The sequence below is a fragment of the Megalobrama amblycephala genome, linkage group LG12 (assembly GCF_018812025.1).
Source record: "Megalobrama amblycephala isolate DHTTF-2021 linkage group LG12, ASM1881202v1, whole genome shotgun sequence".
Classification (NCBI taxonomy): domain Eukaryota; kingdom Metazoa; phylum Chordata; class Actinopteri; order Cypriniformes; family Xenocyprididae; genus Megalobrama; species Megalobrama amblycephala.
In genome coordinates this window covers 35,748,813-35,775,371 of record NC_063055.1, presented here as the reverse complement: position 1 = coordinate 35,775,371, position 26,559 = coordinate 35,748,813, and the positions used below count along the sequence as shown (strand labels likewise).

The 26,559-nt window shown below is 37.7% G+C and overlaps 1 protein-coding gene across 1 annotated transcript in view; it reads left to right on the top strand.

Moving 5' to 3' along the window:
* The window catches only part of egr3 (early growth response 3), a 168,375-nt gene that overhangs the window by 108,233 nt on the left and 33,583 nt on the right, over window positions 1-26,559 (top strand). The window contains exons 5-6 of the mRNA XM_048210872.1: window positions 2,440-2,485; window positions 4,917-5,033. Coding sequence (XP_048066829.1) covers window positions 2,440-2,485; window positions 4,917-5,033 — 163 coding nt within the window. The remainder of the gene's footprint in view (window positions 1-2,439; window positions 2,486-4,916; window positions 5,034-26,559) is intronic.

The following is a 26,559-nucleotide window of genomic DNA, read 5'->3' as shown; positions in this document are numbered from 1 at the left end:
TTTAAATATTCTCCTTTTCTGTTTCACATAAGAAAAAGGTTCATACATGTTTTTAATGACATGTGAGTGTTTAAATGACAGAAGTTTCACCCTCTCCTCTCAAGTCCTTGGAGCATTTAAGTTTGTCTTATTTCACTGAACAAAAGTGCCCATCTAAGCTGTCAACAGTTGATGAAATTTGACAGTAGAACTGATCTGAATTCCTCTAACAATAAACCCGAATACACTCACTCAAATTGTTAGCATTTGCAGTTACGCCTACATCATCTCTCCCAAGGAAAGCTGGTCCTCCAGGTGTAAATGTCATGAAAAATAGGTGTGACTCTTTCCCAGAGATCCACTGTGGAACTGCCCAGCCACTCCACCGGTGAGAGGCTAAAGGGGGTCAAACACATTTTGGCTGCACAAAATCTCCAATTTCAGAGTCTCAAACATCCCCAGGGATTTCTCTTAGGTGATAATGCTCCTCGAGTGGTAAAATGCAACAGGTTTTTAATGATGATCGGCATCCTAAAATGGCTCAATGCGCTAGTAATGTAGTATGTTGCCATCTGTGTGCAATATGCCCATCAGTTCACTGATGTTTTATATTTCTTTGCTTGTTGCAAAGTGTGAATATCACTCTCCCCAAAATATATCAGCACAAAGGAGCGCTGATTTTCTGCAATGAGGCAAGTGAGAATATCTCAACCAGACCAAGTGGGAAACCAAAAAGAGCGTTTCACCCTCCCAGCACTGTTGACAACCAGTTGCTATGACGACAGAGCTCTAGAACACGCGGGCAGCGCAACTCTTCGGAATGTCTAAATAAAGCCGTTTCTTACTTTTAAAGTAATTGTTGCAAATGAAGCAAAGCGGCCTCGTGAAACTAATTGTCTTTGACTGTCTTCGCACCGTGTCTCATTTCATGAAGTTCACTGCAACATGTGTAGGGTGACAATTCATATTTATGTTCAGATGTAGTTAGCTCTGTCGTCTTTGTATTTTTATGTTTGGCACAATGTTCTTGTTGAATGAATTCAAACACACACACACATAACAAACATAATAACCCTGCTTATGTATGGACCACTACATCTGTTATTTTATATATTTAAGTACTTTTATGATGCTTTTCTTGGTCAGGTTTCTCTTGTAAAAGATATTTAAAGTCAACATAATATAAAAATCGACAGTGTTTACTTTCTTAATACACGTCTGGTCTTACTGTGCATGATTCATCAGTCCATTTTATTCCAATGGGAAAAGAAGTGTTGAGAATCTTTAATCAAAATATAACACTTGCTCTGCTTATGAAAAGACTAAATTGTTTTAGTTTTAATTTACCCCTCCCTTCAAGTCACCCATCAGACAGAGACCACTTTTTACCATCCAGACCAATTCCAGATAGCTAAAACCTACAATTCTTGTAAATAAGCATGTTAAATTGCATAAGTAAAATGGGATGGTTTTCATGGTGACTTTAAATCTTAATGTGCTAAGTTTTGAATAAGTATAACTTTTGGCATACATTTTTTACTGTACATTTTATTCACAAAAGACTGACTCTTGAAGCACATCAATTTTGTTTTGCCTTGAAAATGCCTACATTAATGACCATGTGTTTAGTGTTACACCAAATGTATTGCATCCTTAACCCACCTGAAGTAAAAGGTAATCACTGTCCCTACAGTACACCCTAATATCCTGTAGGGGGCGATAGAGAGTGGTGAGTTTCAATGGCAGGGTCTGCTTGATTGACAATAGCAGAGTGCTGACATTCTGACAAACCATGAAAGGCATTTATTTATAAGCGGGGACTTCCCATTCTAAATAGGTTTTGAGCACAAACTTTTTTTTCTCCACTATGCCTCTTTATCTTTTTAAGTGTTTTATCCACTCTATTAAGCAAAGCAGTCTAAACTACTGTAATCTACAGCTTCGGCACAGAGGAATCAGATCCATTAGGCAGGATATTTACAGTGAAACTGTGCAGTATTAAATCTGCTTAAGGATATGGGTTTAAACATGGCAAATATAGGAGTGCCCTTTGGGGGAGGGAAAAAACTCAACTCATAGAAATCTCAGTGTGAATCTCTGTTCCTAGGCAACGGAAACTTAATATACAATTAATAATATGGGAATTTGCTGTTCTGAAATCCAATCACTCACTTAATTTGCCTGGGAATTGGCTTTGTCTCAGGATATTAAATATCGCAGATCCCGTGCGGGGCCAACATCGACACATCTAAGCCTGGTTAGGTTAGGGTCCTGGAGGCTTTGAGCTGCAGTTAAGCTGTGGTTTTGTGGCCCTCGGGTGATGAATGAAGGAGAAAATCGCAACGCGTCCCCAGGCTCGCATTGTTTTAATTCAGAAGCATAGAGCACGAGACAATGGCGCATGTACAACAGTGCCTTTGTACTTTAAGTACCCTCTTTCTCTCATGTGTCTTTCTGCAGGGGGAAGCGCTCAAGACGGGAGATGTCAGAGGCACTGAACTATCCGGTGAGTGACTTCTAAAAAGTGTTACTTTTGCCTGAATATGCTACATGCACTATTACAATAGCACATTTGGAGTTAAACTAACCTCTAATCCTAAATATTAAACTTGGGATCTTTTAGTCTTATGTAGCCAGACCTTTGAATAAATGGCAAAATGTCAAGTTCACATTGCAGCTTGTTCTGGCCAAGAACCGCCCACTCAGAAAGGAAGAGGTCCTCTGACTGACATGTGAAGCGACCAACCAGAGTTTGTTTTGTTTTTACACACAATTTAGGGTGGGTTTAGCAGAAATCAATTATTCAACAATGATAGACTGAGAGTAAATTATAATTAAAACAGTGGATACTCTTTCCTCTAAAGGTGGTGCAGAAACACTGGAAAAATAATGTAAAATGTCTGTCCATCCAAAATGGTTATTTCAAATACTTTTACAATGTTCTAAATGATTTCAATTTCAATTGCTGTTCTTTTGAAATTTATATTCATAATAATAGAATCTTTCAAAAAAAAATGTATCATGGTTTTCACACAAATATTAAACGGCACAATGGTTTTTAACATTGATAATAATAATAATAAATGTTTCTTGAACAGCATAATCAGCATATTATAATGATCTTTGAAGGGTCATGTGACACTAGCTATGTTTGCATCCACCTGTTTTTATGCACATTTTGGAATGGATGGAAACGCCAAGATGTGGATAAATTCTAAAAATGCTTGTACTCGGATGAGTCTGAAACTACGATGGAAACACATTAACCAAATAAATTCCTCCAACCTAAACTCACATGACTTTGCCTCAGCAGAGGATGTGGTTGGATAACTGGACTAACCAATGAACCAATCACATTGCACAGCATCTCAAATGTTTGGTATAATGATTGCGTACCCAAACACCAGCATCCGAATGCAAGATAACATGTCAGCGATTATTTCATTTTGTCTGCTGCTCTGTGACGCAAGTCATTTATGATTGAGGAAAAAAGAGCCATGGTAGTTTCCCTGATTGCAGCAACTTCCATTTTTATTACAGATATTTTGCACCAATTTCCCAGGAAGCAATGATTTTGTTCACTTGAACACATGGGATGGAAACGCTGCTTTATTCACAAATGTTTAATGTGATATTCCAATTTTGGACATAATTTGAATGGAAACAGAGCTGAAGACTGGTGTAATTGCTGCTGAAAATCCAGCCATCACAAGAATAAATTACATTTTAAAATAGATTAAAACAGAAAATTGTAATAATGTTGCAGTTTTTATTATATTTTTGATAAAAAATAAATGCAGCCTTGGTGAGCAGCCTTTGTTCAAAAACATTAACAAATCTTCCCCAACCCAAACCTTTAAGTCTGAAAACAAAGCGGAATATTCATGGGAAAAACTTGATATATCTTTAGAAGATGTGATGCCACTAACTTTGGAAAATTCACAGATTATTTCCTATTAAAAAGTGTATGTTGGTTCAAACTGATACTTTGTTTTCTGGGCGAGTTCATTAAAAATCCTGTTCGCCCTTAATCCCGGAAGTTGTATAAAACTAGCCAATCAAATTAAAGTATACTATATCAAAAAATGTGCATTGTGTCCATCTCAGGCCCTGTTCACACCTGGTATTAAGATGCATTTTGGTCGAATGGATCATAAGTGGACGACGCTAAATACAGGTGTAAACTGGGTCTAAAACATTTTGAGCTTGTCCACTTTCGACCACTTCCAGAGGTAGTCGAAAACACATTAAACCGGATTGCTTTCATAGTGTAGACGCTCATGTGGTCGAATGTGTTCGAACAGCCACTAAAGACCATCTACTCTCCATCTACTGACCTAATGCGTAAACATTATGGGAAGCGTGCTAGCCAGAGGGGATTTAAACTGTCGGATGAAGACCCAAGTTTGGTTTGAAGATGAAAAATGTACCAAGCACAATGTTCTCTCACCATTCCTAATTTCTAACATACAAACTCACCGTGTTAATCGTCGTCTTTCGGCTGTCAGAGCATAAACGTGTGTTTCTCCGTCATCTCTGGTTGCGTTCATATGTAAATTGTGTGAACTCGTTTCGTCCATTAGATCAAAAGCTCTGAAAAAGCCCATACATTTACCCGCCCATAGACACTCCCCTCGAAGAAATCAGGACAGAAGAGGTTGAAAGTGGACAAAAGAGACCAGGTGTAAATGAGTATGTGTCTCCCTCGTCTACTCCGATCGACCAAAACACATCTTAATACCAGGTGTAAACACCTGGGCTCGGGCTGGATGTGCCCTAGAATCCACCCACAACACCCTAGCATGCTACTGATGAGTTTTGCATGGACAAGCACAGCTCTGAAAGTAGTTTTCTGTTCTGAGCTGTAACATAAACCATTTGAAAATAGATTCTAGCAGGAGCTCTAAAACAGATTTGTGCTTGTTTTTCATCACTAGCATACACCCGCCCCACTCCACCTCAAGGCACTGGGCTCCACCGCTACCAGTTTCTTGTATTTGAGCAGCCTGAAGGCCAGACCATGTCCCTCAGCCCGCAGGAGAAGAGCTCACTGGGTAATCACACAGACGCAGTAATGGGTTTAGCCACAACACACTGTGTGTATGGATTTTAAAGTGATAGTTCACCCAAAATGAGAAGTATGGGATCATTTACTCACCCTCAAGTCATTCCAAACCTTTCTTGATATAATACATAAAGTTTATGGTTGATTTTTATGGTGTTTTTTGGAGCTTGACAGCCCTGGGTCACCTTATGATTTAATTTCACGGAAAGTAGCAGCGTGAACATTGTGATAAATTTCTGCTTTTGTGTTCCACAGAAGAAAAAAGGTCACACTTTAGGTGTCTTTAACTGCTATGTACTTGCATACAAAAACAAATAGTTAGGTACAATGTATTTATTGTGTTGATGTTGTATTGCAAAACACTTGTGCTGCTATTGAAGTGGAATAAGGGTAAGGTTAGGGACAGGTTTGGTGGTATGGGGAGGTTTAAGTATGGGTTAAGGGGTAAAGGAAGGGTCAACAGTGTATAAATATAAATGTCATTACAGAAGTTAATTACAGCTGTAATTACATGCTGATATATATACATTTTTTAAACGTATTTACGCAATAAGTGCATTGTATCAAATGATTAATTTAAATGTTATTACATAGTAATTAATATAAAGTGGGACTGAAAAAAGTTCATATGGGTTGAGATTTTAAGGTGAACTATCCTTTCAATACACATAACTTGAAATACACCTCTAAAGCATGCACACAAACACTTGCATACTGTGCAACCACCTATTTTTGATTTTCTTGAAAATATCGCTCTTGCTGTTCAGCATAACTTGTAATTAACATCTCGACATGAAATGACAAATACCACAGAGCAAGACATTGACATTTCCCTCTAATTTATATTTTATGTAATTGCTCTGTAATTTAACATTTATATCTGAATGATTGATCTCATAAAAAGAGGTGAATTGAAAAGTGCCAATAACACTGAAGACTAAATACACACACTAGTAGATTTCTGCACATGACATACTATCATTATTATACTGCTTTTCACAATAAAAAATGCAATTCTCACAATTACAGAGACTCTGAACTGCTCCCATGACCGACATGATCCAATTATTCTTCTCTTGTTATATGGTACATGATGACCATGGCTGTCCTGATGGCAGCAAACATCTTGGTACAAAAACAGCAAATTGCATTAAGTCACATTTGTCAAATTACACCATTCGTCACATTCAGCACTTGTACCAGTCACTACTTGAACTAGTTTTCTTTATTACTAATTATGCTTTTCCATTGGTCTCTGTACCTATTGAAAGGTTCTGCTGGTTTCAGCTGCCTATTTGGCTTCCTGTACAGATGGCCTTATGAATTATAGGAAGTGTTTGATCTTTGAGAGCCAAGACAAGACAGTTTCCAAAGCTTATCAGACTTAAGTGAGCCAATTTAATAGCGGAAATGTAAATGCATTTGGTGTGTCTGCTTTGGGGACTGTGTATCAATGTGCGTCCAGCATCATACACCTGCTCTTCCACCGCTATAGGGCAGAACTATTTATTGATGTGTATAATATACTATACTCTCAGTCAATGCAGACATATTCTCAAGGTAATCAGTGTTTTGTCTACCTGTGGATCACTGACATCTTGTAACCAGATGTACCGTACCAAGTTTCAAGTGTCACTGCTCGTGAAACTGCTGCACGATGTGACAATCGGCCAATCATTAGAAATATACAGTACTAAGCAAAAATCTTAGGCATATTAGTATTTTCACCCCCCAAAAAAATGGTTTTAAGCCAGTTATTTATATCTTTTGCTGTAGTGTGTCAGAAGGACATATCATTTTCAAACATTCCTTTTGATGTTCATTTTAATTATCCAGTAAGATTTTCACATGCACAAGGAGTCTTTCAACAAGCCAGTATGATCTGATCTCACCATCATCGAGTCTGTCTGGGAATAGATGAAGAAACAGGAAAAACTGACTGACTGACAGACTAAATCCAGAAGAACTGCGGCAACATCTCCAAGACGCTTGAAGAAACCGACCTGCAAAGCTATAGTACTGTGAAAAGTTTAGGAACTTGTGAAAAAATACTTTCAAAAATAATGTCATAAATAGATTTTATTTATTAAAGGGGTGGTTCATTGCGATTTCACTTTTTTAACTTTAGTTAGTGTGTAATGTGGCTGCTTGAGCATAAACAGTATCTGCAAAGTTACAGCGCTGAAAGTTCAATGCAAATGGAGATATTGTCTTTTAAAGTTTAATGCCTACAGTTACGACCGGTTTGGACTACAACAATCTTCTTCCCGGGTTGGTGACATCATAAACCCTGCAGTTAACATAAACCCTGCCCACGGGAACACACAACAAAGTGAGCGAGGTCATGGAGCGTGCATACAAGTCTTCTGTGTTTGGGCTTCTTAGGGATGCTGGACTTCGGGAACCATGTTTAAAATTTATGTTTAATTTTGTTCCTGACAATCATAACGCTAATTTAGCTGTCCGTGCTGCACATTTTACGGAAGACAGCTTCCAGAATCTACACGATTTCAATGCTGGATTTGCACAAAGGCTATTACTGAAAGATGGAGCAGTTCCCACTTTAAAAGCAGAAGCTGCTGTTTATGGGCCCCAACCTGTAAGTAAGTTTTATTGTTTATAAAGTTATATAGTTTCTGGGATGTAAACAAAGACCAATGCGATTTGGCTTCGCTAGCCAGTTAGCTCAGTTCTATTTCATACTTTAACATACGCCTACAAACACCAACAAACTTCTGTGTATTCACACCAACGAACTTCTGTTGGTGTTTGTAGGCGTTTCCGTTATCAGTGTACAGCATTGTTTCATTACGGCATTTATGTTGTTTACCCACATGCTCATTCATGTTATAAATTAAACAATACCTTTACAAAAATGCTACAACTCATGTATCATGTATTCGTTTACAGTAAAGCTTTAATCAGGATAAAACAGTATATCGAAAGCTAACACAAACAGCAGTAACATTTACAAGTGACAGCATATCTAAACACTTTGACACGAATACAAACGGAAATGCTTACCATTCATAAACGTCCTTTAAAAGCCGTGCTTGCAGAGGTTCTGCTTGACCCTCTTCATCATTACTGCTACCTGGGTCTGATTCAGGCTCAAATTGATACGACAATATTGACGCCATTATTTACATTTCCACCAAAAGCATGCAACTATTGCCTGTAATGGTAAGGGGCGTGGCATTTCCGGACAACGTGAATCGTGACAACGTGTTCCGGACAGCGAATCACAATATACTGGGCCAGCTAACCAATCTGAGCCCATTGCGTATTTCTAAGGGAGAGGCTTCATAGAACCAGGAACTTAACAGAGCGTTTTTAGGAGAAGGGAAACAGCAGTATAGAATAAAGTTAAAATATATGAAAAATACGGCTTTTTTTTTTTTTTTTTTTAATCAAGCCTAGAAAAATACCAGTGAACCACCCCTTTAATTAACTTCTATTAACTAAATCAAATCAATATTTGGTGTGATCACCCTATGCATTTAAAACAGCTTTTGTCTTAGGTACACTTGCACAGTTTTTCTGGTAGTGTTGGAAATAGGAGACGTTGCCACAGTTCTTCTGGATTTATTCTGTCTCAGTTTCTTCATGTAATGGGTTTATCACTTAAGAAATAAGAATAATTAAAGTCCCCCTGTAATCAATAATTTTATCCCTTAAAACTCAATTACATTTAAACATTTTTAGCTTGGATGTAACTCTACACCCTTGCTTCATTTAGTATATGCGAATCTATGAATATGCTAATTATCTCTGTCTCCACTCACTCACATGAACTCAGTGATCCACTTGGTCAACTTACTGAGGTAAACGCTGCACAATGGTATCGCTTTTTACAACTTTGGACACATAATATGATAAGCCTTTTGCTTGACTACGTTATCAAACAGCAAACCATGTTTCCATTCGCCATTTCTGTCTGCCTTCTAAAAATCAGCATCCTTAGAAAGGCTTTGAACAACTCAGAACGTCAGTGGTGAAAGACATATAGTTCATCATAACATCGTAATATACACGCTATATTGCTAAATCTACCTGATTTTTCATAACAGAAAAATATACCGGGAAAACCTTCTCTTAAGACTCTTGCTTCAGAACGGTCAGTTAATGATTTTCTGAAGCCGCCGGCACATTGACGTGATTGGTTACAAGGTAGTTTGTGACGTTGGAAACACAGGCGATTTCAAATGGCAGTCTTTTTTCACTGCAGTTTTAAATAGAAAAAACTCAGCAATGGTGTTGACTTATGAATTTGCACATGGTTTGTATTAAAGCATATTAAAAAAAAAAAACACCACAAAGACATATAAACAACAATAAAAACTTGATTTTCACCACAGGGGTCCTAGGTGTAATTTTAGTTATGAAGTAATTAATTTAGACTATTTGCAAATAATATTTCATTTTAAAATGTGCACACATTCACTCTTATTAGTATGTCTAATATGTCAGAAAAAAAAAAAATAATAATTCTCGTCACATTCATTTATGAATTACATGAATCATAATTGCATATTTTCAAATTTCATGAAAAGTTGAGTAATTTGCATCACTAGATCGTGACACTGTCGGTCACTGAACATTTCAACATTTCTGTTGTAAAACTGTTGTCAAATACTTACATGCTTGCATCTTTCCATGAACTCTTGTTGCATTGAGACAGTAAGACCTGCCCTCATTTTGACATTGACGAGTGCTGTTAGACCTCTGAGGCAGAGTAGCCTATAAATTTAATCAGACTAAAAACTGAACTTTTAGAAGTTTTTAATAAAAAGAGAAAATATGAATTCTATTATTTTTACACACACACACACACACACACATATATATATATATATAATATATACACACATAGCTCAGACAAAATCATTGGCTCTAGTAATGGTATCTGGTATGCCCAGAAACTCCAACCATCCCCCCAACCAAACTCTGCCTTTGATAGTATCTTTAACGGGATCAGGACATGAGGCAGACTGGAACTCACCCTAATATGACAGAAGAGTCTTGATTTACATTGAGTTAAAGCAGTGGCTTCTTTACAATGTTGTTTTTATAAAATATGAGTCAATTGACACATCACACTATTTTAATCTAATTTAATTTTTTATGTAAAACAAGAAAACAAATAATGAATGATTTTTGTCCAGCTCATGTCCTAATCCTGTCTGAAATCCCATCTGATTTGCCAAAACATATATTGTTATCTTGATGCCTAATATGATTTCCTAATCATTTTCTCATTAGTATTTTTCATTGGCTCTGATCAGGCCAAAATCATGCCATCATTGAGTCATTTCCTGTATGTGTATTGTATTCTGATCAAATTGTTGCAACAGTCTCTATATATCAGCCCTAAAAAGTGGAATTAGACAATATTACAATCCCTCTCCATGCATACTGCATACTAACCATAATACTCAGTTTTCCTGCTCAGCGGTCTTTGTTTTCATCTGCAATCTACGAGAGATAATATAATTGATCCTTTTGTCTCACTGATTAGAATGACGTGTGTGATGGCAAAATAAATGTTTAACTAGATGTTTGCAGAAAACATGAGTTGTTTTTGCCTGGTCTAATCTTGTGGGTGGTTGCTAGGCTGTTCTTTACTGGCTCAAGTCAAAAAAGTGAGTGAGTGAGTGAGATATTTTTTGTATGATTATTGCCTGCTAGTAAAAAATAATGTTAAGGCCCGTTCACACCAAGAACGATAACTATATTAGCTTCCACAACAGCAGACGATATAAGTCTAGTTCTGTTTATTCTAAGCGAATGTTGCAGTTTTGTCGTCTGCCGCTTTAAATGCTTGAGCTCTTTAAAGCAGGATGGATTCTGATGGGTTGTCAATGTTTCATCAGCTGAAAAAAAAAAAAAAAACCTTCTGAAAGTGATTCCAACAATGTTGTTCCTCTCCTTATTTTGACATTCTGTTCTGTTTACTTTAGTTCCTGTTTCCCCACTCTGTTTAGTTTTGTTTTCCTTGGTTAGTTACTGATTATGCCGTTGTTTGTATCTATAGTTAGGCATTATAGTTATAGGCCTGTGCTTCAGTTGTTCTTTGTCAGCTCTTATTTGTATTAAAAGCCCACTGAAGTTGCTTGTAACACGCAGCATTATTCAGTGTGTTGACATAATTTCCACTGAACGACAGGGTGGGATATATCAAGCATCTCCTCCCCTTTTTAAAAATAGCCAATAGCATTTTGTTTATATCACAGCTCGGCAAAACCTCAGTTTCCTCCTAATCTCTAACCGTTTCTCCTCCTAATCTTCTCCATATCACTTTAAAATACAGCATTCTGTGCAGAATTCAATTGGGTCTGATATGTGTTCTGCGCCAACTCGCGCATATCACTGCGGTGGTTCACACAACTGAGTCAATACATGCATTCATCGTCTCAATCGTGTATTTATTGTCTTGAAAAGTGTTTTGAATAGCCATAGTTAGCGATCTCTGTCCTCTGTTAGTTCGGTTAGTTCCTGGATTGCCTATTCTTCTTTAGTGCTCAGGCATTTGTGGACTAAAGGTGTACAGAGCGCCCTCCGGCTGCAAGTATGAATTGAAAACACAGTATCCAGCACTCATAGTACTGACAATAAATCCTGAATAAATATTACTCTTCTGTATAGAAAATTGACAAACATATGAGAATCCATCAATATTTCTCCAAATGTGCATGCTTTTAAGCTAAAAGCCTATATGAAATGCCATAGAGGTAACATAATTGTTCAGACACTTTGCATCACAGAAATACATTATATTTTAAAGAATATAATAGAATACCATTATTTTAAATTGTATTAATATTTCCCAGTATTGCTGTTTTTTTCTGTATGTTTGATTTACACCATGATGCGATTTGAATCATGATCACAAAGGGTTTTTTCACAGCCTACCTGACTGAAAGGCCTCATTAATATGCAAGTCATTTCAGGTCATTATTATGTGATTCTTTTGTCTTCTCAGGTGAGAATTACCCATTATACATGAGGATTCACGCCTCCACGCATACTGTGTTTCTTGACCAAAGATGTTTTAGAAAATTTAAATCTCTCTATTGTTTTATATGAACAAGCAGGCAGCATAATTTTTACCTCATTTTGAAGCAAAAACTCTAGTCTACAACCTCATATACCCAGAAGTCTTGTGAACAAAGATTTAATATATATTTTTTGGCTTTATTTCAGTGACTTAAGTTTTTTGTTTTTTCAATAACCACGCATAAACGTTATTCCTTCAAAAATACAAACATGTACATACATGTTCCTCACATATTATTGTAGCCTAGTTTGTGCTGAATATAGTGTAATGACACTTTTTCCATTAATATGTTTATGAACAACTGAAAAAAGCACAAATGTCAGGGCATGTCAAAACTTCTCCAGGGTCCCAAAAATCCTCAGACCCCTGAGGGTTAAATGCTAATGGCCAAATGTCAAAATTTTGATAGTAAGTGGCAAAAAATGCAATCAAATTCAGGTGTGGGTAATTTTTTATGTGTTCATACATATAAACAAAATGAGATATGTTCACCAAATTTGACACACTTATGTATTGGGACACTCTGAGGACACACAAAAAGCAGTGGGACTGCACCACTTAGCAGTGCTATAATTGAAGAAAAAAAAAAGAAATTCACTCTAACTACAGTACTGTTGGTCTGGGGGTGTGTTTCCCATACAACGACGTAATTCGCTGCTTCACTACCATAGTACGATGCATCGTTGAACCAACCAATTAGATAATCACAACTGTTTCCCAAAACCGTATTGTCGTAAACGTGCCATTAAGCCACATTGGTGAATGATGTCATGCAGGTGATGGAGTTATAACTATCTTAAATTAATCCATTTGAGATGAATTAATGCTAGAGTTTCTTCTATAAATTGTGGACATGGCATCTGAGGACTAATTCAAATTTTTCAGTTATTTTGTTTTATTTCCAGATTTAATCATAGGCTTGTTCTTACGTACTAGAGCACGTACGCACATGCGCACTCTTCAAAAATGGTGCTTAAAATCTCTTGACAAACTAAAATATGTAAATGACATTTGTATGTGTTCGAATAAAAGATATGCATTGTACTTAATTTCAGCTTGCTTATTTTGCTCAAGATAACGATTTATTAAGTCTACATGTCATAAAAACAGGAAACTATGCTTCTAACCACAGCTCGAGAGCTGTCGTTCCAGCCATACAAGTTTGCGTTGCAGTTTGCGAATGTTCGTTTGAGCTATGGTTTCATGAGACACCAAATCGTTGAACTATGTTAGTAACAATGGAAATTGTGATCTTAGTTGGCTAACGATGCTTTTGGGAAAGGCACCCCTGATTGACTTCAAAATTGACATTTGCTATCATAGTCCATTATGACATTGTTGGTCTGCTGCTAGCTTCCTTGTTTGCTTCTGTTGTGCTTGGACCCTTAATTGCTGCTTGCAGCTATATTGTTAACACTGTTATTTTATTAATGTGAAGCTGCTTCGGAACAATCTGTATTGTATAAAGTGCTGTATAAGTAAATGTGACTTGACCAGTAAAAGTGAACAAACACCATATTAATACACATTAGAGCATTTCTGCACCCATGTGGTGGTCCCGACAACAAACGTGCTTTCATTTGCGTGTGGCCTGTAACCGGTACCCATCTCTCATGTTCTGCTGACATTGATTGACTAATTGATCTAATTGGAGGGTTTGGAGCATTTGACTGTGGGTGTGGAGACATCTAATGATCATTTTCCACTTCCCCGACTCTTCTCTCGACACACAGCGCTCTAATGGTGATACTCCATTTCCCCTGATGCTGAGCTCAACTCAATTTCAGCCTCAGCTTTGATCTTCAAGCGTACAGGGAGAGGTGCGCTACACGCCTGCCGTACAGAATTCAGGGCCGGGCTCGTGTTCGAGTGTGTGGGTAGAAAGAGAAATGTGGGTCACGGAAAGGACAGTGACAGCTGGTTGTTACACAATTGGCATCGGGTGGCATGCGGGCGGCAGTGGGCATGAGAGATGTGTGTTGGTGGGGAATCCCCACGCCTCCTCTGCGTCCCGTATTCTTCTCAATGGCCGTCTCGGTGCCAGGGGTTTCACAGGCCACGGGTCAAGCCAAGCGGAGGTGGCAAATGGGCACGGAGGGCCTGGCGTCCTCTTGCTGCCAGCTGGCACGGCGGCGTCTGTTCACACACACGTTTACACGCTGGCCTTCAGACTCAAACACAGGGCGTTCAACCCACTACTTTGTACTCTCCCTAAACACCCTCCCACCCACACTCACGCTGCCCACACGCACACACACACACACACACACTGCCGGTGGAGTTGTCTCAGAGAGAGGGATATTTTTACTGTCTCTCTCATCGTTGAGTGTGTGGGAGCCCTTCTTTCATTCAGATGCTTTACCTGTGACACATGAGTTGTGAATTAAAGATTATGAACTTATGAACTTTTTGTTAAAGTATGTGATGCTATTTTAGAATGGCACACAACTATTCGTGGAATAGTATTTGTTTAGAACAACTGTACATGAAGAAGAGCTGAAATAAGATTTATTTCTTTATCAACATCAAGATTTTAAGTTAAGTTTCCCCCTGTTTTTTATTTACTTTGTTTATTGCTATTTATAGCAAATATCAAGAAAAAACACTTTGCAACAACAACAACAAAATGAAAACAAACAAGCAAATAAATTAATAAATAAAACAGGAATAAAGCACCCTATATCTCCCTCAATCTGTTCATCTTTCCTATCATATTTTAGCCTAATTGTCATGTGGTGTGACTAAATGTTCAAGGGACAATTTATTATTCTCTTAATTAAAATTACATTATTAAAACTATAAAACAATTAGATATGAAAATGCTGCTTGAAACAGGTTTATTAATAATAATAATTATTATTATTGTTATTGTTAACTAACACTTAATGTAAAACCACAAAAAAACATGTTCTTTACTTCAGATTAAATAAATTATAAAAAAATATTTATTTTAGCTAGTTGCCAAGGCAACATTTCTTATTTTCATTTAGTTTAACTTGATATACTAAACAACTAAAACTAAAAGTAGAAATTAAAATTATTAAAAATCACAGACATATATTTTGACTAAAACGAAAATGGAAAATATATATTCAAAATAACAATAAAAACTATAAAACTCAATGACACAAAAATAGGGCATATTGCATATTTCCACACCCACACCCTGTCCAATACAGCTTAAAATCCATAAATAATATTGCACCCACTTTATATTATGTATCTTTAACTACTATGTAATAACATGTAAATTAATCATTTGATAAAATGTTGTGCACATACATGTTTTTATGTTGTACATATAATTAAAAATGCAAGCATGCAGTTTCATCTATATTTAATTTCTGTAATGACATTAATATTACACTATTGACCCTTGACTTACCTTAGCCCAGCCTTTAACCTCCCATACCACCAAACCTGTCCTAACCTTACCCATATCCCACCTCAATAACAGCATGTGTTTTGCAATACAGCATCAACACAATAAGTACACTTTACCAAAAATGTTTTTGATGCAAATACGTAGGTAAAGACACTTTTTTGGTTTAAGTAAACTAAACTTAATTTACTGTGATTATCCAATAGATTTGTCCAATGCATTTGAACTGATACATTTAAAAAGTTGTAATATACAGTATAAACCACTATTTACTACATAATTATATGCACACACACACACACACACACACATAGGTTTATTTTTGTGAATTGTGGGGACATTCCATAGGTGTAATGGTTTTTATACTGTACACTCCGTATTTTCTATCCCCCTACACTACCCCTACTCCTAAACCTACCCATCACAGGAAACTCTGCACATTTTTACTTTCTCAAAACAACTCATTGTGTATGATTTATAAACCTTTTGAAAAATGGGGACATGGGGTAATGTCCTCTCCTTGTAATACCTGTCATACCCATGCCATTATAAAAATTTGTGTAATATGTCACAAAAACACGCACATACACACACACTATTGATAAACTTTTATGTTACATGTGATTAATCGATTTGACAGCACTATTAAAAACAGACTCAGGGATTCATTAACATCAAGTGTTTTAGAAGTCCCATCGAGGCATTTAAAAAAAAAAAAAAAAAATTATATATATATATATATATATATATATATATATATATATATATATATATATATATATGTATATATATATGTATGTATGTATATGTGAGTGTGTGTGTGTGTGTGTGTGTGTATATATATAATATGTGTGTGTGTGTGTTAGATGTGATTAATTGATCTGACAGCACTACTTTTTAAAGGTGCCGTAGAATGGAAAATTGAATTTATCTTGACATAGTTGAATAACAAGAGTTCAGTACATGGAAATGACAAACAGTGAGTCTCAAATTCCATTGTTTCCTCCTTATTTTGTAAATCTCATTTGTTTAAAAGACCTCCGAAAAACAGGCGAATCTCAACATAACACTGACTGTTACGTAACAGTCGGGATCATTAATATGTACGCCCCCAATATTTGCATATGCCAGCCCATGATCAAGCCATTAGACAAGGGCAGAACATCTGGATGTGCACAGCTGAATCATCAGACTAGGTAAGCAAGCAAGAACAATAGCGAAAAATGGCAGATGGAGCAATAATAACTGACATGATCCATGATCACATGATATTTTTAGTGATATTTGTGAATTGTCTTTCTAAATGTTTTGTTAGCATGTTGCTAATGTACTGTTAAATGTGGTTAAAGTTACCATCATTTCTTACTGTATTCACGGAGACAAGACTGTCGTTATTTTCATTTTTAAACACTTGCAGTCTGTATAATTCATAAACACAACTTCATTCTTTATAAATCTCTCCAACAGTGTGTAATGTTAGCTTTAGCCACGGAGCACCATCAAACTCATTCAGAATCAAATGTAAACATCCAAATAAATACCATACTTACGCGATTAGACATGTTGCATGACGAACATTTTGTAAAGATCCATTTTGAGGGTTATATTAGCTGTGTGAATTTTGTTTATGCTGTTTAAGGCAGTCACGAGCTCGGGGACGGGGAGCGTGAGCATTTAAAGGGGCTGCAGCCTAAATCGGCTCATATTTAATGATGCCCCAAAATAGGCAGTTAAAAAAATGAATTAAAAAAAAATCATTGGTGTATTTTGAGCTGAAACTTCACAGACACATTCAGGGGACACCTTAGACTTATATTACATCTTTTGAAAACGCGTTCTACGGCACCTTTAACTAATTCACAGTTTACAATAATGAATCAAATTTCTCAAATGTGTTGTCATTTTTGTTAATGATGTTTAAGTCAATCAAAATATGTCTGTTTTATTCTTTTTTGTTTGTTTGTTTGTTTGTTTTTTGTTTGAGGTCACCTACAATATATGTACATGCATCCAAGGTCAAAAAACACTCATAATACACATTGCAAACCATTAGTTTGAAGATTCAGTCTCTCTAAACTTCTTCTTTCCACAATCATACTCTGCTCTGATTGGTCAGATGGTCCAGTCTGTTGATTGGTCAACCACTTACAGCGCGTGTCGTAAACCAAACACCCATTACCATATGTGAATTTGAGCTTTGATGATGATGTCAGTTTTACCAGTTTTTGGCAGTTCCAGTGTGAGTCCTCAACATTTGAACTGCATCAAAGTGTATTTGCTTTCATAGCAGAAAACAGCATCTTCTCAACATGTCGACAACATGAACAAAACTCTTCCAGTCTCAGCTACAACTGCAGTGTTTGAGGGCGGGGGAAAGTAGACGTTGTTCGTGGGCAGCCAGTGAAGACCATAGACTGGCATTATGCAAATGTTACAAACCTACGTAGGTTTAAGCAGGAAGTGAGACTGGAATTTCTGACAACTCGTTTCAACAGTTCAGAATTGATTCTTTCATTTAGGAGACAATAACTTTATTTGTCCAGCACTTTGACCTTTAAAACTTTCCTGACCTTTTACATTCACAAACTAGCTAGAAAGCACACTGCATGAAAGGTAATATTTGAAAAAGCATAATAGGGGCACTTGAAGTTCTGCTAATCACAAGGCAAGAAAGGGGTGCAGAACAGCCTGTTTTGTCTTTAGGAACCTTGATAAATAAAGCAAAGAGCTTATGTTGGATATCCTAAATATCCAATATGACGTCCAGCCCCTAATGTGGATTACATAAGTTCAATATATGTTTTATGCTACATGAACGATGCATCTTTGCACTCCATCAGTGAGGTTATATATAATTCACAGCTCCAGCTGAGCCGTCGTAGGCTAAGACAATGAGAGTGAAAGTCAAGAGCTGCAACAGTGCTCGTGTTTGAAGTGTGAGTACTTCAAAAGAATGAAGTCAGCCTGTAATCAGTCCAGCATCTCAGAGTCAGCACTTCTCTGCTCTACACTGCTAGTTCAGAGATCATGGCCTACTCACACTGACTCATATTTGTTGAGAAAGGAGGACTGGCAGAGTGATAACATAGCTGTGGAATGGGAAATCATTATGACTTATAGAAGTGAAAAGTGAAAAGACATGCATACTTCGTCATCTGTGTTGAAGTAACTTTTGTGTCTTACTCATAAGTTCATTTCAGGTGACAAAATCATGCAGCATGGGAGAAAATGTTACTATTAAAAGTAATGTGTTACATCACTGCAGAACTCCTAATATGTGCGCTACTGTTAAGAGGTTTGGGGTCAATATGATTTTATTCAACAAGGATGCATTAAAGGCACAATATGTAGATTTTTTGCAGCTAGAGGTCGCTTATTCAAAATAAAGGCGTAGCTGGATGACGCCTCGATTTCACAGAATCATCGGAAGGTGTTGTCTTCAAGTCTACAGCCGGTGGAAAAGAGACTCAGCCAGAATTAATGTTCATGGATGAGATTATTAACGTTGCTGTAGTATGAAGCAGAGCAGGGCGAGTGCTGTTGGAGCTGAACGAGGCCACTGGAACGATTGCTAATGAGAGACAAGCGCGACACACGCCTCGAGAGCAGCGGAGCTTTTATTATGCTGCAGTCACCCCTTCCGCTTCTTCTGGTCATGAGTATGTGGGGTAAAGCAGCACTGTTTATCATATTAGATACATTTGTGTGTTGAAAGTTGTTATTGTGCTACTCTGTGCATTCACTGTGCGGCGTCTTTGGTGTTTCCATGGTTTCTACAAAATTGAGGGTAACGCAGGTATGATGTCATTGATAGGCGACACATGGACACGGTCCGTGTCCTGGTTAAATTTGCTTATTTCTCTGGATTCAGCAAAATCAAGACAAAAGCACACACATCACCGGCAAAAATATGCTCAAAATTAAAGGTGCAATATGTAATATTTTCTGTCCGCTAGAGGCCTATTCACAACAAAGGCGTAGCTTGATGACGCCAAGTTTGAGCGCGGAATCTTGGGACATGTGGTCTTCACCTCACAGCTGGTGGAAAACAATTGGGATGGGACTCGGGAAGAAATCATGTTCATGGATGTGATTATTAACGTTACTATAGTATGAAGCAGAGCAGGAGCGAGTGTTGTTGGAGCTGAACGAGGAGCTGGAGCGATTGATCAACACACGCCTCACGAGCAGCGGGACTTTTATTATGACACAGTCGCTGGCGCCGCTTCCGCTTTTCCGGTCATGAGTATGAGGTAACGCAGCTCTGTTTATCATATTAGATACATTTGAGTGTGTTGAAAATGATGTTATAACGTTACTCTGTGCGTTCACTCGGCGGCTGCTGTGAGACACTGTTACACACTGCAGTAAGATAGATCGATTTTACAATATCATATTAAATGCTGGATGGCTTGTGTTGATAAATGGCATGTAATTAATTTTAAAATGTATCGTATGATGGAGAAAATGCTGTATTACTGTTACTAAAAATAAAACTGCATCTGATTATGCTATGTTAGCTACTTCACAAAATAGTGTTTTTCTCTGAGGCATGGTAAAGCATGGTACTCACAAAAAATCAAGAAAATTAGATTTAAACAATAAGACTAAACGTGTTGAGCTATATAACAATAATTAGTTTTCTGTCTATAAATATATCAAAACAGTTGTTCCCTTGTCTATTAAAACATGTAAATATTAAAGCATCTTTGGTGTTTCCATGTTTTCTACAAAATAAAACCGGAACCGAGGGTAACGCGGGTATGACGCCATTGACAGGCGACTCCTCACACGTCCCGCAGCCTTGGTTAAAATTGCAATTTTCTCATGATTTACAAATAGTTGCAAACATTTGGGATATTGTATGTTCTCAAGTGAACAAAACATATAATACTGACCTAGTGCTCTTTGGATATTTTACTGCAAAATTCTTACATATTGCACCTTTAATGAAAAACAGAAAAAAGTCAGCACACCAAAGCTCCAAAAATAAGTGATTTTATTTTTTTTATATAAGACTTTCGAGCACACTGGCTCTTCGTCTGATTTTTTTGGAGCTTTGCTGTGTCGACTTTTTTCTGTTTTTCATTTTTTCTCTGGATTTAAACATTCTTGGAAACATTTGGGATAATGTAAGTTCTAAAGTAAAAAAAAATTATAACATTGTTCTAGTGAATATTTTAATCCAAAAATCTTACATATTGTACCTATGAATTGCTGTTCTTTTGAACTTCCAGCAGTTATATGCAGATGGATGCGTTTGATGTGTGCGCGCTACCTAGTGGACCATCGAGTTTTGAAGTATACAGTCGATTCTAAAAAAAAAAAGTGCAGTTCTTTCCTAGAAATCCCCTAGAAATGAGGTATGTGACTGTAAAAGGTCTTGGCTAATTAATTACCATTTTCCTCCAAGACATCGTTCAGTTCTGCATGATGACACATACTTTCACCGAGACTCCTGAGAGAACCGTCCACTGCCGTCCACTCGTATAGTCCACTTCAGCAGAAATGTGTGAGCTCAGCACTGGTTCCAGGGCTGTAATTGAAGCCATTAGCAGCACTGCAGTGTAGTAATGGACCCACATGAGTCTTCCTCCCACTAACTGATTCAGTCATTAATCAAAAACTCCTTGACCGGCTTCACTGTACAGTCCAGTAGCACCTGCAACGGCACACTGGACCTCTGCTTGTGTTCCGCATGGGTTTCTCTCGATTCTCAGTCATTTGGTGAAATAAAGCAAGATGTTGGAAAGTAGCATTAGCCCCTGCTGGTAGATGCTGTAACTGCAGCGTAAAGCATCTTTCGTCTTTGACAGCCATTCAAAAATGGTTTCTCCACAGTCACAAACGCCTATTTAAAAGTATTAAAGGTTTGAAATTGTTCGTGTCAAACTAAGGTTTAGGTTCTAAGCCTTGACTAATATTATTATTGGGCTCATTAATAAAATGCCACAAAATTCATATCCCCTTTCATTTGACAGCCCTTCTTGTATTGAGATTGATGAAAACTGAGAATGAGAGTCGGCAATGCTGGAGTGAATTCATTTTTAACAAATCTCTGTATACATTAGCATTAGCTCTGTATACATTAGCAAGAACTCCTGAATATTTTCTCACAAACGCACGCAGACAGACACCTCCTGCAAGCATGTCAGTATTACAGGCTTCAGACAGGGTAATGCCCACACCAAATATACCAGAAATCACTCTTTATTTCAGCCCCCTTTACAGTATAAAAACACACACACACACACACACGCTGGGTTTTCGTGTTTTATGGATACTTTCCATAGACAGAATGATTTATATACTGTACAAACTGTATATTCTATCCCCTAACCCTAAACCTACCCATCAAAGAAAACTTTCTGCATTTTTACATTTTCATAAAACAATTTATTATGATTCATAAGCTGTTTCCTCATGGGAACCAAAAATGTCCCCACAAGATCAAAGATTTCTGGTATTACCATCCTTGTGGGGATATTTTGTAGGGTTTACCAAGACCACACACACTCTCACAAACACACACCACACACACTCTCTCACACTCACTCTCTCACTCTCTCTCTTACTCACACACACACACACAAACACACACACATTACTTTTTAATTTATCAAAGGTGACAACGACATTTCCATTGTTATGACTGGATTTCTAATATATTTCTATTTCAAATAATTTTTTTTTTTTATATATATATTCATCAAAGAATTCTGAATATAATCATGTGTTCTACAAAAATTTTAGGCAGCACAACTGGTTTTTAACATTCATAACAATAATATTTCTTGAGCAGCAAATCATATCAGAATATCAGAAGCATATTAGAATGCTTTCTCAAAGATCATGTGACACTGAAGACTGGAGTAATGATGCTGAAAATCCATGGGAATAAATTACATTTTGAAATTCAAAAACAGTTGTAATAATATTTCATGAAAAAAAAAAAAAAATGCAAAGAATATTGTGATAGTCCCTGAACTAAAACTTAAAAACGTAAAATCTGGTCTCAGTTGTGCTGAGCAGTGATAACTGCAGAATAATAGATTTGTATCATCAGCTGATATTATATTGTTTATATTAGCACTCCTGAAATCCAGTCACAACTCGGGACTGGAACTATATCATTTACATTATCGCAAACTATTCAGCCACTTAGTGTTAAAAAGTCTGTCCAATGTAAGAGCCGTGGCCTGGTGGTCAGCTCGGTGGTCAACATGTTCCTGGATCAACATCTTTGTTGATCCTAGAACAACATTATAATGAACCAATCAGATTTGAGGGACAAATTTACATTTTGTCAAGTTTAGGCTTACAACCAGGGTTTTACATCAGTTTTAGGGGTAGTGATGCACGTCCTGATTTTGCAGAGTTAGGTACGTATACATAACATATTTTGTTGATCCTGGAACAATATTCCTGTACAAAAATGTAATCATAACTTAAGTTTAATAATATACCTAACTCTACCCATATGTTATCCCTAAAATCAGAGGGAAATGATCAACCAACTTGACAGAAACTGTAAACTTGTCACTCAAATCTGACCGGTTGATTGAAATGTTGTTGCAAAGTCAACAAAGATGTTGATCCAGGAGCATGTTGCATTTGGTGAAATTAGGATCTGCTGTAGGGATTGGGTTAGGATGTTTTCAGACAGGAATATTGTTCAAGGATCAACAAAATATATTGATCCAGGAACATGTCTTACTTCACAAAATTGATGGCAGCCTCCCATTAGCCCACTCTAATAATTTTCTCTCTGTTTTTTGCCAATTAAAAGTGACTAAAAAGCTCTTTCATTTAATTTAACTTACATTTTTAAAATTGTTACATTAATATTATATTAAATCTGTCCAGTTGCATTGTCACCAGTGCATACTGCATGTACGCCTCTTAAAAGTGCTCTTTCAAGTAACAAAGACATCTTACCGAGTAAAGACTTCGTTTCCTGTATTGCGCAAATCAAAAGACAGACAAGAAAGGGTGGAGTCGAGCAAAGGAAGAAAGTGCCGCATCACTCCCCACTTCCTATCTCCGTTTTCCATGAGTCGACAGACTGAGGAATGGAAAGAGACAAAATTAACCGAAACACACAGAGACACACTATTTTTAGAGGCGTTTGTAAATCAGCGCGGTAGCCAACACTCCGCCCCCCTGACTCCATGATGACATCGCATCGAGAGCTGTCAGCAACCTGTTACCAATACCAGCAGAGGCCGGAGGATCAAACTGATGGGCTATTTCCCTAGTTAACCACAGCTTACATCGGGGCTTCCCCACTGGCCTATTTTTGAGTCCTGAATAAACTGTGAGCTGTATACATTGAATGATGTCTTGATTTTTATAGCAGCACATAAACAGATCAACCAAACACTTGCCTCCTCGCTGGACTGAACTGATGTCACGTTGTCGTAATCCAGGCATAGTTTAGTTGTGACTCACTGGTTGTGATTCAGTCCGGTTGGGGAAGATTCGTACTCCTCATCAAGATGTCTGTATTAGTGCTGGCGTATTATTGCTCATACTTAGGGATAGTATAAACTCATCCCACATATTTTTGTCCTGCAGACATCAGTGTTACAATAAAGCAGCTGTCTTGTTGTTGAGGAGAAGTGGGTCATTTCTTTTCTAACTTAACCTTGCGGATGATTAAACATCTCATTGCATTTGGTTAGTGGCACCTGTAGCTGTACGGCTGTAGCAGAACCTGATCTCACCAAGTGCAACATGTTCCTGGATCAACATCTTTGCTGATCCTGGAACAACATTAGATTAGATTTAAGGGAGTTTATGCAAAGTTTAGGCTTACAACCAGGGTTAGGTGCTTCTACATCAGTGTTATTCACTTTTCATTTCCCTATAGACAGTGGGTACGGAAAGTATTCAGACCCCCTTAAATTTTTCACTCTTTGTTATATTGCAGCCATTTGCTAAAATAATTTAAGTTAATTTTTTTCCTCATCAATGGACACACAGCACCCCATATTGACAGAAAAACACAGAATTGTTGACATTTTTGCAGATTTATTAAAAAAGAAAAACTGAAATATCACATGGTCCTCACAAAGCCACACACCTGTCTATATAAGACCTTACAGCTCACAGTGCATGTCAGAGCAAATGAGAATCATGAGGTCAAAGGAACTGCCTGAAGAGCTCAGAGACAGAATTGTGGCAAGGCACAGATCTGGCCAAGGTTACAAAAAAAATTCTGCTGCACTTAAGGTTCCTACGAGCACAGTGGCCTCCATAATCCTTAAATGGAAGATGTATGGGACAACCAGAACCCTTCCTAGAGCTGGCCGTCCGGCCAAACTGAGCTATCGGGGGAGAAGAGCCTTGGTGAGAGAGGTAAAGAAGAACCCATAGATCATTGTGGCTGAGCTCCAGAGATGCAGTCGGGAGATGGGAGAAAGTTGTAGAAAGTCAACCATCACTGCAGCCCTCCACCAGTCAGGGCTTTATGGCAGAGTGGCCCGACGGAAGCCTCTCCTCAGTGCAAAACACATGAAAGCCCGCATGGAGTTTGCCAAGATGGTGAGAAATAAGATTCTCTGGTCTGATGAGACCAAGACAGAACTTTTTGGCCTTAATTCTAAGCGGTATGTATGGAGAAAACCAGGCACTGCTCATCACCTGTCCAATACAGTCCCAACAGTGAAGCATGGTGGTGGCAGCATCATGCTGTGGGGGTGTTTTTCAGCTGCAGGGACAGGACGACTGGTTGCAATCGAGGGAAAGATGAATGCGGCCAAGTACAGGGATATCCTGGACGAAAACCTTCTCCAGAGTGCTCAGGACCTCAGACTGGGCCGAAGGTTTACCTTCCAACAAGACAATGACCCTAAGCACACAGCTAAAATAACGAAGGAGTGTCTTCACAACAACTCCGTGACTGTTCTTGAATGGCCCAGCCAGAGCCCTGACTTAAACCCAATTGAGCATCTCTGGAGAGACCTAAAAATGGCTGTCCACCAACGTTTACCATCCAACCTGACAGAACTGGAGAGGATCTGCAAGGAGGAATGGCAGAGGATCCCCAAATCCAGGTGTGAAAAACTTGTTGCATCTTTCCCAAAAAGACTCATGGCTGTATTAGATCAAAAGGGTGCTTCCACTAAATACTGAGCAAAGGGTCTGAATACTTAGGACCATGTGATATTTCAGTTTTTCTTTTTTAATAAATCTGCAAAAATGTCAACAATTCTGTGTTTTTCTGTCAATATGGCGTGTTGTGTGTACATTAATGAGGAAAAAAAAAATGAACTTAAATGATTTTAGCAAATGGCTGCAATATAACAAAGAGTGAAACATTTAAGGGGGTCTGAATACTTTCCGTACCCACTGTATATCTTATGGGTAGGTTTAGGGGTAGTGATATGGCTAGGATTAAATTTTCAGACAGGAATGCTGTTCCAGGATCAACAAAACATGTGCGTCTAACTCGGCAAAATCAGGACATGCACTACGTATTGACTGACCTGAGAAACGTTTTCCTTGCAGTTATTATGTGCGTCCCACAGTTCTGTTGATGCCAGACATTCGTGAATTAAGCCGGTTCTATATTTTCAGCAGGTTTGCAATTCGTATCCGTTCAGGCTCTCTCCCTGAATCATCTGAAGCGGTTTCTCAGTCAGTAAAACAGATACTTAAGAACACAGAGAACAAACAGCCCTGAATGGATATTCACTTACAAACAGCTGAAACAAAAGACTACTTTTTGAGAGGTAACTTTGAGAAAATTCAGCTACTGCTGTGTCATGTGAATAAGGGCCCATTCACACTGAAAGTATTTTGATGTTCGCCCACACTGTTTTTCAGTTGTTTTCCTCTGTGAACGTGCTGGGTGGATGTCTTTGGCCATTCTGTTCCTTTTGTCGTTTTAAAGCATTTAAAATGTGTCTAGAGACACCTTTATTCTTCTTTCACCGATGGCTTGGTCTGAAGAGTCCTAAAGGATTAGTTCACTTTAAAAGAAAACAAAATTAGCCCAAGCTTTACTCACCCTCAAGCCATCCTAGGTGTATTTGACTTTCTTCTTTCTGATGAGAACAATCGGAGTTATAT